At 42.3% G+C, this 14,158-nt stretch overlaps 2 protein-coding genes across 2 annotated transcripts in view; both read right to left on the bottom strand.

Annotated features, from left to right (window-relative positions):
• The window catches only part of NIBAN1 (niban apoptosis regulator 1), a 152,750-nt gene extending 143,148 nt beyond the window's left edge, over nt 1–9,602 (bottom strand). The window contains exon 1 of the mRNA XM_025878052.2: nt 9,431–9,602. Coding sequence (XP_025733837.1) covers nt 9,431–9,485 — 55 coding nt within the window. The 5' untranslated portion in view covers nt 9,486–9,602. The remainder of the gene's footprint in view (nt 1–9,430) is intronic.
• A 100-nt stretch (nt 9,603–9,702) lies between these two features.
• Nucleotides 9,703–14,158, bottom strand: part of LOC141374044 (uncharacterized) — a 72,784-nt gene continuing 68,328 nt past the window's right edge. The window contains exon 4 of the mRNA XM_073900271.1: nt 9,703–9,810. Coding sequence (XP_073756372.1) covers nt 9,746–9,810 — 65 coding nt within the window. The 3' untranslated portion in view covers nt 9,703–9,745. The remainder of the gene's footprint in view (nt 9,811–14,158) is intronic.

The raw sequence follows: 14,158 nt of genomic DNA, 5'->3' as shown, positions 1-14,158 counted from the left end.
GACACAATTTCTGATCAGTGGAATATAAGGGGGAGTCTCCTAGTAAGGCATCTGGGAAAGGTTTGCTCTTATAAAGGTATTCAAAGAATAGATAGGCCTCTTTTTTAGCCTCTGGGACATTGATTTACCTAAGAATGTGATACTTTTTGCTGCTCTAGTCATCTTTTAACCATAAGAAGAGCTAGTGCATGGAGTGTAGAAAGATAAAAATAAGCTGACCTTTGGTGATATCACTGATCTACTAAATCAGTCTATCTTTATACTTCTTCACGTTCCCATGAGCTCTTCTTAAGGCATCTACTAGATAATGAGCCTCAAGGACCAGAGAGATATCAATATAAGTAAGGACAGATATAGTAAATAATACTTACTTGTAAAATAAATAAATAAATAAATAAATAAATAAAACTTATTTGTAAAACAAGAGTGAGAAAAGAGAATATAATAGTTATATACTCTGACATTGAAAATCATAAAATAAAATTGGGAGAATTTAGATAGCATACACAAAAATTGTGTTACTGATTCTTAAAACAGCTTGTTCAATAGTTTTCTACAATCATAATTGATGGTGGTAGTATTTATGTTTTTGTCTAAGACCATTGTATGTATTAGGAGGAATACAGCAAGTAAGAATTTGGGGATATTTAATTCTATCATCTTGTGCTTTGAGAACCAAGGAAAAGGAGATAGATAGATAGATAGATAGATAGATAGATAGACAGATAGATAGATGGATAGGATATAGATATAGGTAGTGCAGAAAACATACACTTTTTCCTAGTTCTATCCACTAAATAGGCCCAGAAACAATGGCTAACCCAGTCACTGCCATAAGCCTTCCCAGGCCCAAACTGTCATCTTGAAATACCATTTCCCACTAAAGAAATCAGGGCTTCTTATAGATATTGCTTATTCCAGATACAGGGTAGGATATAAACAGGGTAAGCCTAAAACAGCTTGACCTACCAGATGGCAAGGAAGCCATCAGATACTACTCGGGTCATTTCAAAAAGACTCAGGAGCCAACTTGAAGAGGTTTTCATTCCCAATGATGGGAAATTTGAGCTTCAATAAGGATTAGAATTACAGTGGAATTCACGAGTTCACAATAATATTTTTTAAATTAATTGATCACCTGTGGGGAGTGACAAGAAAGTAATAAATAATTTGAAAATGGTAAATAAAAGGATAAAGTTCTTATCTTGTCTTTCCTATATGAACTGTAATATGAGGTAACAAAACTATAGATTAAAAAAGTACCACTCTATAAAATTATTCCAGGTAATAGATGAAAACAAAATGACATAATTAGGATATCACCACTTTTTCAACCCCCAGTGAATTCATGGGTCCCAGGAACGAGCATCAGTGGCTGCTGACATCATAAAAAGAGACAATCAGATGTTATGTGCCTTCAAATGAAGATCACAGCCTATACGCTTGACAAAAGTATTAATCCTGAGTCTAATCAAGTTTCACTATCACTCTGTCAATGTGTACAAAATATAGAAGAAATGTGTCGAACTGCACCATGAGCAGATTCAAATAGCCCAGATCCCCCAACAGATAATTTGCAAGTAAAAGAGATAAAAGGGAAACCTGTAAATTAAAAGAAACTTAAAAAAGATATTTTTTAAGTGGCCGGGACTATAGTGTTTAAAAATGTGTTATGGGTGATAAACCATCAGGAAATATAAGGAAGTCATTACTCCACATCTAGATTAGTGGTGTAGTAGTCTGTTATGGTGGTAACTCCTACCTAATGAAGCACAACTCATGATATTCATGACTTTGTGCAGTCCCCTCCTCTTGAATCTGGGCTGGACCCAAGACTTGCTTTAACCAATAAAATGTAGTGCAGTAATCCCATGGCCTTCCAAGCCTAAGCCTTAAGAGCCTCCTAGAAGCTGTGGCACTCTTGCAAACCCTGACCTATCATTTAAAAAGCCCAGCATCCTTGGGCGCCTGGGTGGCTCAGTTGGTTAAGCGACTGCCTTCGGCTCAGGTCATGATCCTGGAGTCCCGGGATCGAGTCCCGCATCAGGCTCCCTGCTCATCAGGGAGTCTGCTTCTCCCTCTGACCCTCCCCCCTCTCATGTGCTCTCTCTCTCTCATTCTCGCTCTCTCAAATAAATAAATAAAATCTTTAAAAAAAATAAATAAAAAAATAAAAAGCCCAGCATCCTATAGGAGAGACCATGTAGAAACGCCACCTGGAGAGACAGAAAGCCTTCCCATTTGAGTCTGGCCACCAGCCAATCCACCAGCTGAGTGTAGCCACAGGAATGACCACCTGTGAAACAGAAGATGTAGAACCACCCAGCTGAACCCAGGGCAGATAGCAGAATTGTGAGCAAATACCACTGTCTGAAGAGCCAGTATCTTTTGGTGGTAATTTATTAGGCAACAATAGATAACTGAAAATAGTGGTTATTGTGGAAGAAACAAAGTGGTTTAGGATTAGGATGGAGTACATGGAGGCTTCTGGAATGGCTAGTGAAGTTCTTTCCATTTCTTGACCTGGGTGATGGCCACGAGGATATTTGCCTTATAGTGATTCACTAAGCTATACGTTTGTTTTGTGTGGTTTTCTGAACCTGTGTTTTATGTTAAAATAAAAATAGTTTTAAAAGAAGAAAGAGGGGCGCCTGGGTGGCTCAATCGTTAAGCGTCTGCCTTCGGCTCAGGTCATGATCCCGGGGTCCTGGGATCGAGCCCCGCATCGGGCTCCCTGCTCCGCGGGAAGCCTGCTTTTCCCTCTCCCGCTCCCCCTGCTTGTGTTCCCGCTTTCGCTGTGTCTCTCTCTGTCAAATAAATAAATAAATAAAATCTTAAAAAATAAAAGAAGAAAGAAAATCCACATGGTTTGGCATAGAGACATTTACTCTTCCTCCAAAATTCCTTCACACTACGGGCTTTTAAGGAATCACTTAGAGGCAGCAGTTCTTTCTGCCTGCGGGTCTTGTCCCTGTGCTTTAATAAAACCACCATTTCGCACGCGCGCGCACGCGCACACACACACACACCGCTTAGGAGCTCCTAGTTAAAACTACTAATATATTCTAATCCTATAGACATCAATATCCAAACAACATCAAGCATGCAAATATAAATTTCTTTGGGTCCCGGAGCTTGCAATTTGCAAAACTGAATTAATTGCTTTCATATCTCTAAATCTTTTCTCCTCGAAGTGAGAAAAAATATGTCTACCAACAAAAAAATAAGAAGAGAAGCAGCAGTAACACTTTTATAAGTTGGCCTGCATTTTCTTACTGGCAGCAACTTGCTAGTCTCTTTTTTAAATGAATTTTCCAGTTTCAAGGGAAAAATCTGTATTGCATTTGGGGCTTTGTGCACGCGCGCGCGCGTGCGTGCGTGTGTTTTAGTTTGGAACTGTTAGAATTTTAGCTCTCATGTCCTGTGTTTTTCTTTTCTTTTCTTTTTTATTTATTTATTTGTCAGAGAGAGAGACAGAACACAAGCAGAGGGAGAGGAGAGGCAGGCAGAGGGAGAGGCAGGCTCCCCGCCGAACAAGGAGCCCGATGTGGGACTCGATCCCAGGAGCCTGGGATCATGACCTGAGCCGAAAGCAGACGCTCAACTGACTGAGCCACCCAGGCGTCCCCTGTCCTGTGTTTTTCTAAAGTGCTTTAAAGAGACTTTAACATCTGAATTGCTTTCTTTTATTCTTTTGTCTTTACTTCTGACTTCATTTCCCATTTCCCAGTGCAAATTGCTGTATGTACCTTTTCTCTTAGAATGATGTTACCTAGCTTTACTGAGCAGATCAATTAAAAATTCTGCTTAGGAGATTAAAATTCACTGCCATAACTCACACTGAATATTTTGTAAAATTTTCACAGTACATTTATTTTAATTGGATTAAAAACTATTACAAATTGAGTTCCTGCTATTGCACTTTCTACCTGGGAACCCAGTTCAGACCTTCCCAAAGATGACAGTAGCGTAAAACTACAATCAGTTTAGTAGTCCAGCAAAAATAAATAAAACAATAAAAAGAATCACTATTGTCATTTTAGTAGTTACTATTACTAAAGCACCATTGATGATGTGGTCCTCTCACAGCCAACATCCACAGAAAAAAAGAAGTGTTTCATGGAGACCAGATCTTGATTCAGTGTCTGACTCCATGAGGTTCATCAAGGCATGAACTGCGACCCAGGCCGGAAGGTCACTGTTTCTTCCACAAGCGTAGGGAAAAATGTTCATTTGTCTCAGTCTCTGTGTGCTTATTTTTGAGGAGTCTAAGAAACTCTCAATTCACACTAAATTCCCAAGGTCTTAGCATCCATTCACAAAAACTGAAGGTGGTAGAAAGTTCTTGTTGCCACTCGAAATTACCAGTCTGCAATAGTTTTCCTAATCAGAAACTCCTGCTAGCTTCACCCGTGGTTCGGAATGATTAACGGCATTATTTTTAATCAAAATATAATGTGATCAGTAGGGGGCGCCTGGGTGGCTCAGTCGGTTGAGCGCCTGCCTTCGGCTCAGGTCGCCATCCCGGGATCCCGGAATCGAGCCCCGCATCGGGCTCCCTGCTCCGCGGGAGCCTCCCTCTCCCTTTCTCTCGACCACCTGTGCTCTCTCGCTTGCTCGCTCGGGCTCTCTCTCTCTCAAATGAATAACTGAACCTTTTTTTAAAAAAATAATGTGATCAGTATACATCTGTGTGTTATTTACACTGAGCCCTCTCCTTTGTCCTCCCATCCCTGCTATTTCCACCTGGGGAGCTGCAATTCCTCACTTCCCAGGGCGACCCATTCATTGCTACAAATTAAGAATTAAGACAGATACTAATGACATAATCTTTACCCACCTCCTACTTTCTTTTGATTAATTTTTCTTAAAGGGGGACACAATAAGGCGCTCTTAGTGTGCTGGTTATGGCACTTTGGGGCACGAGTACAGAAGACAACTGTATTAGAATAAGATTTGTCTGTGGATAATAGTAACACAGGTAACACCAGCTTAAATAAGATAGTACTTTATTTCTCTCTTACTAAGGTCCAGCAGTAAGTAGCTCAGTGCTGGTATGGAGGTTGACTACAAGAAGTCTTCATGAACCTAGGTTCCTTCTGTCCACTTACTTTACTCTGCCTGAACTCCTTCTGAAAAGGACACCTCAGGGGCGCCCGGGTGGCTCAGTCGGTGAAGCATCCAACTCTTGATTTTAGCTCAGGTCATGACCTCAGGGTCCTGAGATTGAGCCCAGCGTCAGGCTCCACACCCAGTGTGGAGATGCTCTCTCTGTCCCTCCCCACTCTGTTCTGCCCACTCCCCACCACTTACGTGCACTCTCTCTCTAAAAAACAAAAACAAAACAAAAAGCTTTTTAAAAAATCAGGGAAGAATGATATTGGGGGGTAACCAGCACTCTCTACCATGCCAACTCAAAGAGGAGTTAGCATACTACACAAGAAATGCTCGGGAGTAGGACCAGCAGGCGATCAGCACGAGGTGTGCCAGGGCTCCAGCTTCTCTTCTCTGAGACTCCATTGGCCTGGCAATGCCCCAATGTTGGCTGTGTCTTTGAGCTAGCTCCCTTCCTACTCAGTAGTTCCAGGCATCATATCCAGATGCCACAAAGTCCGAAAGAAGGGGAAGAAGAATATGTCTCTACCCTTTGTCTCCTTTTTGAAAGGGAAGAGAACTTTCTTAGAAGCTGCTAGCAAACTTTCCTTCAAGCCTCACTGGCCAGAATGCATCACAACCCCATGCCTTGTATAATCACTGACAAGGAGAAGATACCACCATGACAGGCATGGACCGATCAGCACCCACCCCAAAAAAGCTGTAAGTGGGGTGAGCTTCTCTGAAAGCTTTACATAAAGGAAGTTCAAGACCCAAACAAAATTGGGGTTCTGTTTGAAAGAGGAATGGGGAAGGGATGTTGGGTTGACATCCAACTGTGCCTACCACACTCCATATTCTAACTTCTCATTATGATATACTGCCATTTCTAGCCAGATAAATTGGACTCTCAGATCACACTGTCATAATTATCCTTATAAATCAGCCCAGTTCTTATGCCCATCTCCTACCAACAAATCGTGACTGAAGAGTAAACAAATGTGTGGAATAGTACACATCTAGATTAAGTAGACTGCAAACATGTACACTGCTCCCTATCTTCCGTTCACCTTGTCTGTGGAGATGTCACTCCAGGCACTGGTATCAGTACAAATTTCATATACAGCCACCTAAGTTAACCCTTTCGGTATCAATATGAGAAAATCTCCCTAAGAGAAATACATGTTGTTTTTAAGCTGAAATTCATTTCCTACTTTATAAGCATCAGACCACCGATGAGCATTTCACTGGAAGCCACTGGGCCCTCACAGGAAATATGACCGACTGCAATAGTAAGTCTAGAAAAAGAACAGTCCACCAGTCCCCACCCAGACCTGTGTTAAGCCACAGTTCTCAGCTACAGCACTGATTTCATAGTACTCTTCTGACCTTCCACAGGACTTACATGGGGGGAGTTTTCAGGTTCATTTTTCTTTTGATTCATTAACAATCCAATGGCAATTTTAAAAAAAGGAAAGACAATTATTGCTCAAACAGGAAGACATCGTGTGCTCTGAAGCTATAGTTCACTTTTTTGCATATCAAAGTTTAAAAAGTAAAAGAAAACCCAGCATAAAGAGAGAAAAGTGCCTGAAATTTGTCAACCAATGCCTGGATTATATGAGCTTTCCTTCTCATTAAAAGAAGACCCTCTTAGGTCGGTGCTAAAAGCATCACTGAAGGCTAAAACAGATGACACTGTCCATATGATTACAAGGAAGTCTTAGTATTATTTCTTAACTGAAACATCTTTATCAACAAAGTTACTGAAAGTTTCTAGAAGCAATACTAAAAATTTATTCTGTGGTAAGAAAAGTGTGGTAGTAATTTTCAAAATACCTTTAGAAATGAAGTAACTCCTTAATACTTCTGATATCCTTTTACCTAGAAATTTACTAAATCCTAAGAAATAATGTATTTTCGAAACATCCATGTGATGAACATGACTATCAACACACAGTTTCGATGCACACAAACTCAACGGCAGCTGTTAAATGATTTGTCTAAAAGTAAATGCTGATTCAGACTCGTTAGCATACCAGAAGTTCAGCTGCTTATAACACATACAAGATTAAGTTAACAAAACTCACTCCAAATATACTGACTAGTTATTCTCCATATGTTAGCAAAGTTTATCAAGTTTGAAGGAAAGTTATTGAATCAGCTCTAGGAGCTTTCAAATCTATAATATTTCACTGGCAGCTACTTTATGAGAAACAGGTCATAAAATTGTATTTAAGCTTTACTGTCATATTTTCAATTGTTCTGCATACAATTACGTCAAAACTTGAGAATATGCATGGGCTAAATGATGGGCGAGGTGAAAAAGATAGGGTTATGGTTTGTTTGTTTGTTTGTTTTTCAGGGATCTGGGGCTTCAAAACCATCAGGAAATCACAGCCCCATGACCTTCATGTGCTCATGCACTAACAATTCACAACGCCATGCATTTTTCCAATGCTCTTTTCTCCTTTGGCAAGACGAGTATTCTCAAATGAGGCAATGTCTCATTTTCTCTGGAGGTATTCTAACTTTAACTCTTCTCTTCCCTTTGCCTGTGCATACCTTGAAAGTGCCCTCCCAGAGAATTACGAGATAAAATCGAACAGGACTTGTGGATGCAATGACTGTTACACAATCTGCTATAGTTTTATTCATTCAGAACGTATTCATTCCAAGTCCTTCCTGTGCACTAGCCATCTCATATTTTTGTATGTGTAATAATTTAACTTCACAATAAAATAAAAAGTAACAGGTTTTTTTTTCACGTGAATACAATGCTTGCACCAGCAGCAACAATGGTCAGGACTATGAAGTCTTCGAGAACCTTAATCCCTTACCTTGCTGGACTTCCACTGACTACTATAGATGGCCATGATTCAGCTGTAGGTGTTTTTAAGCTTTGCAGTGAAATAAAGTCTTATAAAAGAAATGGCATAAACATATTTTGCAAATAACTAAATGCAAACCCCTTCTCACTGTGTTCTCCTACAATTGTGTCAGTCCCTTACACACTGGTGAAAACAAGCACATAGCCAAATTTGAAAGACTCGAGACAGCCTTAGTTTAGCTGTTTTACTAATATAAATAAGTCATCCATCTTTCTCCCATGTTAAATAAACGACAGCAAAGGAATACTTGACCAAGTTGTATCCCCTAACAGAATGGGTTGTTGATGATCCTGCCTCCAGAAGTACCAGAGCAGGAGGAAGAATCTGGAAAGTCAATTACATTGCTCTCAAGTGCCCTGATCTGATATCCTTTTAAAATGGTTATAAATGTTGTGGTGACTGAAAACAAATATGGAATAAGAACACTAAATAAACGCTTTCCTTTTAGAAAAGATTCAGGGGCCAGAAAGAGAAAAAGAACGTAATCAGGAAGAACTTAACCATTTCTTTACAGAATTAGGGTAAAACTTACAATTCGATACCTAGTTTAGAAGGTATTTCTAAAGCCAGAAAATTACTAAATTCACAAGATAACCAAATGTTAGGTAGTGGTTGTGGGCAAGGTTGCCGGGGAGGAAGAGATAGGCGCCAAATATACCCAGGAGGGTCATGATTTTCTGCAGTTTCAATTCAGTTCGGGTCTTTTTTTTTTTTTTTCTGCCTCACACTCTCTAGTGAGTCACTGTATCTCTGGAAGTCTCCCCAGCTGAGTTTCTCTCCATCTATAACTTTAGCAAGTGTTACAAAATATGCCAATGTTCCTCTTTTGCCTCCCTCCCGCCCCCCTCCAGAGAGGGAAAGGAACCGTACAACCTGGGAGCGTAATGACAACGGTCCTTTCTGCCTCTGATGAAATCATCCCACAAGTGATCAGAAAGTTCAAGTGAAGCTGTGGCCGATACCTCGTTTTACAAAACCAGGCCAACATTACCCGGAGGGAAATTCTGCTTTATAGGCCGGGAATCCCCCGGGAAGTCTCCATAAACAAGGGATATCCCCGCGGCTCTCTTCAGAAAGAGCTCAGAACTTAGGGGAGAGCAAGGTGTTTCTGGGCCCGGGCCTGAACAGACCCCAAGGCGGGCTGAGCGGAGAAAACGAGGTCGCGTCCCCCACCCCGCGGCCTGCACCTGCCTCCCGCAACCGTGCCGCCGCACTTCCCAGAGCATCCCCCGCCCGCTGGCCCCCGGCCCAAGCGCAGCTCGCCCGAGCCCGGGGCCGCAGGAGAAAGCTGGCCGGGCGAGGCGCCCTTGGACCCCCGAGGTCCCCGCGCCCGCAGGTGGAGGGCGGGGCGCGGGCCGGACACCCGCTCTCCACGCGCCCTCTGGGGCCAGGGTCGGCGCAGCTGTGCAGGCCCCCCGGGCGGGCGCGGCGCTCCCGGCGCGTACCTCGGATGTAGGTGCACTTGCCCTCGTCCAGCAGGCTGGAAGCCGAGCCGCCCATGGCGGCGGTGCGGGCGGTGCACTCCGGGCGGCGCTGACAGCTGCCGTCGGCGCCCGCCGCTCGTTCCTGGAGGTGGCTGCGACGGCGAACCCGGCTCTGCAGTTAAAGGACAAACTTCCTCCGAGAGGCGCCGCCTTCTGGGGCGCCTCCTCCAGGTCCGCGCCCTCTGAGGATCTGTGGGCTGGCCCCGGGGGCTGTCTTCCCGCCCTCGCTTCACTGGGGAGCTCCGAGGGGATGTCCAGGCTGGAAAGACTTCCCGTTCATTCCTTCTCCTTGCTGGCTTTTTGCCTCTTCTTCTCACCGGTTATGGGCAGCCGAGAAACACCTTTGGGTAAGTGGACAATTTCCCTTAGTGACTGTAAACCTCTGTGAGCTGGAACCTTCTCCACTGACAAGCCACACGAGGTGGAATTCAAGACCCTATTGCTTTGCACGCCCTCCGGGTACAAGAAACAGCAGTTCCCAAGCATCACCTAAGAACTTGTTAGAAATGCAAAATTGCAGCACCCCCAGCCCTCTATACCCCTCTACACATGTACGTGTGCACACTCACTTCACCCCAATTAGAAACTCCAGGAGTGGGGCCCAGCAAACTGTGTTTTCACAGGCATGCCAGGTAGGTCTGGTGCCTGCTGAAGTTTGAGAACCGACAGTAAACTGTACCTTCCTGCAGCCATGAAGTAGGGCCAAGGAGGGGGTGAGAAATGAAGGGGGGAAAAAGAAAGGGAGAAATAGAAAAACAAGGAAAACCTAAACCTGGGTCCTGCAATATGTTGCCAGTCCTGAAACTTCTGAAGACCCCCATCAAAGTCTGTTCTTAACACCTTTAGGTCCAGTTCTTCCCCTTGACAAACTGGAAAAAGTTCATTAGAAAGGGAATCTATTCTTTTTCCCACAACCACTATTTAGCTTGGCTGCCTCTCCCAAATAACACTCAGCTGGGGCAGAAGGGTCACCATGCATTTCTTCCTATTCTTAGTAATCAGATTTTTAGTGACTCCTATTGACTTAACCTCCAAGGTCAAATGGTCTGTACACACAAGAACCAGGCCTAAAGAGGACTTGGAAGGCTTTGCCCTCAAAAGTTAATTAACTAGCATTTTAATGCCAAGATTTCTCGCACCTCACACCCAATCTCTCTCACCCTACGCTCTAAACCATCAATAAAATCCTCTCCATTCTGCTTTGAAAATATATCCAGTATCCACCCATTTCTCACCCCTTCCCCTGCTATCACCCTCATCATTTCTCACCTGGATAATTATACTAGCTTCCTAACTGGTAAGCCCCGGTATATCATTGACACTAGGCCCCACTTCCTCATCTACCACCACTCTCCCCCTTGCTCTCTGTTCCAGCCCCACTGGCCTTCTTGCTCTTCTAGGACACACCTTTGCATGTGCTCTTGCTTAGCCTAGGATGGTCTGCCCTCAGATATTCACGTGGTGCACTCTCTGTCTCTTATTTCATTCAAATCTCCTCTTAAATGCTAACACCTCAAAAGAGGCTTTTTTTTTGCCCCTGTTTATACGCCGGCCCTCAGGTCTGTCCCACTCCTTTCCCTTCATTATTTCTTTTCATATCACTTAGCATCATCTGGTATGTTTCTTTATCTGTCCCCACTGAAATGGAAACTCCCTAAGGTTGGGGATTTTCTTTGTTGATGTTGTTTCTTGTTTGCTTGTTTTTTTAATTATTCATTTTCTTTCTTCTTGTTTCTTTAAGGGCAGGGATTTTTGTTCACTGTGTTCTCTGATATATCTCAAATGCCTAGAACAGCATCTGGTACATAGGTGCTCAATAAAAAAACATTGAATGAGTGAATGGGTGAAATATAAAATATCGGATCTGGACTCAACGAAAGCTGTGAATCTCGAAATAAAGAGCATTTCCAGGTAGCTACTCAATGATTCAAAGTCTTCAATGTTCAACTCTTTTCTCAATATTCTGGTTAGCTCTTAGAATTAAGTATATCTTGGGGCACCTGGGTGGCTCAGTCAGTTAAGTGTCTCTTGATTTCAGCTCAGGTCATGATCTTGGGGTCCTGGATGGAGCCCCAGGTTGGGCTTTGGGATCTGTGCTGTCTGCTTGTCCATCTCCCTCTCCTCCTCCCCTGCTCGTGCTCTCTCTCTCTCTCTCACTCTCTCAAATAAATAAATAAATACATATATTTTTTTAAAAAAAGAAGTATATCTTCTCAGAGTAGATTCATTATATAAATTGCAAAAGTTGTGGGGTGCCTGGGTGGCTCAGTCGCTAAGCGTCTGCCTTCGGCTCAGGTCATGATCCTGGGGTCCTGGGATCGAGCCCCGCATCAGGCTCCCTGCTCAGCAGGAAGCCTGCTTCTCCCTCTCCTACTCTCCCTGCTTGTGTTCCCTCTCTTGCTGTGTTTCTCTCTGTCAAATAAATAAAAGATAAAATCTTAAGAAAAAAATAAATAAATTGCAAAAGTTGTGCCTCAGAATGTTGTTATTGTTATTGAAGAAAACTAATTTGGATCTTCTGCCAGCGGATAGTTTTGGCTTGTCACCTCTTGTTTGGAAACAATCTGAGAAAAGACTGATTATTCTCATCTCTTGTTCTTAACTCATTTGTAGCACTCACAGATGGAGCAAGGTACAAGGAAGGATTCATATGTGTGTAGTATCAACAAGCTTTGTAACCACACTTTCAGCTTCAGATCCTAACCTGAGAACTTAGACATGTGACCCGGTCAAATTGCCTAACTTACTTGTTTCAGTCTCTTTATCTGTTAAATGGAGTTGGTAACAGTTACCTCATGTGCTGCTGTCAAAATTACATTTGATCAGGTCTGTGAAACACTTAACATATTCCCAGGAACATAGTTAAGTATTCAGTAAAGGAGGGCGCCTGGGTGGCTCAGTTGGTTAAGCGACTGCCTTCGGCTCAGGTCATGATCCTGGAGTCCCGGGATCGAGTCCCACATCGGGCTCCCTGCTCAGCAGGGGGTCTGCTTCTCCCTCTGACCCTCTTCCCTCTAATGCTCTCTGTCTCTCATTCTCTCTCTCTCAAATAAATAAATAAATAAAATCTTAAAAAAAAAAAGTATTCAGTAAAGGAAGCTCGGATTGTTATTATCAGTAACAACAAGAGTGGTCAAGGAAGCAATTTTCTAGAGAAAGTATAATCTTAATTAGAACTTGAAAATCACTGATATTACATTAAGAAAGAACTTCTGCTCCCATTTTTATCCCCCAAATAAAGCTCCTTTCCTCCAACTGGTTTACAGGAAAAAATAAGGAATCCATTATTTTAGTCACAGTATTTAATATTTGCAAATCCTATGTGGGCATCATTTTATTAATCACACGCTAAAAATGAGTCTCCAAGCAATTCAATAACTTTATGAAACAGATTCAACTTCATATGATTCAAATCAGCTAGTTTAGAGAACTTCCTATGCAATGTTAGTTTTTGTATTATATCAATGTATTTTGTTTTAAAATACCCTTAGGACCACTTCTTTCTCGGGGGCGCCTGGGTGGCTCAGTCAGTTAGGTGTCCAACTCTTGATTTCAGGTCATAATCTCAGGATTGTGAGATCTAGCTCTGTGTGGGGCTCATTGCTGAGCGTGGAGCCTGCTTAAGATTCTCTTTCTCCCTCTCCCTTTCCTTTTGCTCCCCCAGCCCCAGTGTGCTCTCACCCTTTATCTTAAAAAAAGGGGGGGTGCACCAGGGTGGCTTAGTCAGTTAAGCATCTGCCTTTGGCTCAGGTCCTGATCCCAGAGTGCTGGGATCCAGTTTTGTGTCGGGCTCCCTACTCTGCGGGGAGCCTGCTTCTCCCACTGCCTCTGTGTCTCTCTCTCTCTCTCTCATGAATACATAAAACCTCAAAAAAAAAAAAATACACCCCCCCACACACACACTTCTTTCAGGTAAATAGCACATTCTAAAATGATTACTTTTTTAAATATTTTAATCGAGATATAATTCACATACCATAAAATTCACCCATTTAGATTACCTTTTTTAAAGGAGCAGATTAGATTAATAGACATTTAGTCCTAGTATCTGTAGAATAAGCATGTGTTTTGGGATCCCCTTACCTGTCATAGAACTATGAACCCCTTGTTTGCCATGTTCTCGTTTGAGTTAGTGACATCTGTCTATTTGGGCATTTAACTGCCTGCAGAGCACGGACAATCTCAAACTTCTTTGCACTTCCCCAAGTACCTTGTATGGCTGTGTCATACAGGAGTGGGAGGACTGTAATTACTTGATTGTATGATAAGTGCACATGATAGGTTATTACCAGTAATCCAATTTAATCTTCACAAAAACAGATTGAAGTAGGCACTGTTATTAGCACCATTTTAAAGATGAGAAAAATCAAGGTGAAGAAGTTTAAGCAGTTTAACTAAGGTCATCTGTCACCTGGGTTTATCTAACTCCAGAGTTCATCTTCTTAACCACGGATGCTACTACTTTTATATTAAATCTTGCTTTTGTTTATTTACATAAATAATCCAGGTTTTACTATAAAAAATTAGAAACTACTGGCAAACAAAAAGAAAAAAAAGGGGGGATCATCCAGATCCCAAAGTCAGTATCTGTATTTTATTTATTTATTTATTTATTTATTTATTTATTTATTTATTTATTTATTTAGATAGAGAGAAGGAGAGAGAGTGCACGTGAGCCAGGGGAGGGGG

Source organism: Callorhinus ursinus, unplaced genomic scaffold (genome assembly GCF_003265705.2).
Source record: "Callorhinus ursinus isolate GAN/ISIS: 27379988/994484 unplaced genomic scaffold, GSC_fseal_2.0 scaffold13, whole genome shotgun sequence".
In the NCBI taxonomy this organism is placed as follows: domain Eukaryota; kingdom Metazoa; phylum Chordata; class Mammalia; order Carnivora; family Otariidae; genus Callorhinus; species Callorhinus ursinus.
Note: the sequence above shows the minus strand (reverse complement) of the source record. Positions and strands in the feature narration are given on the sequence as shown.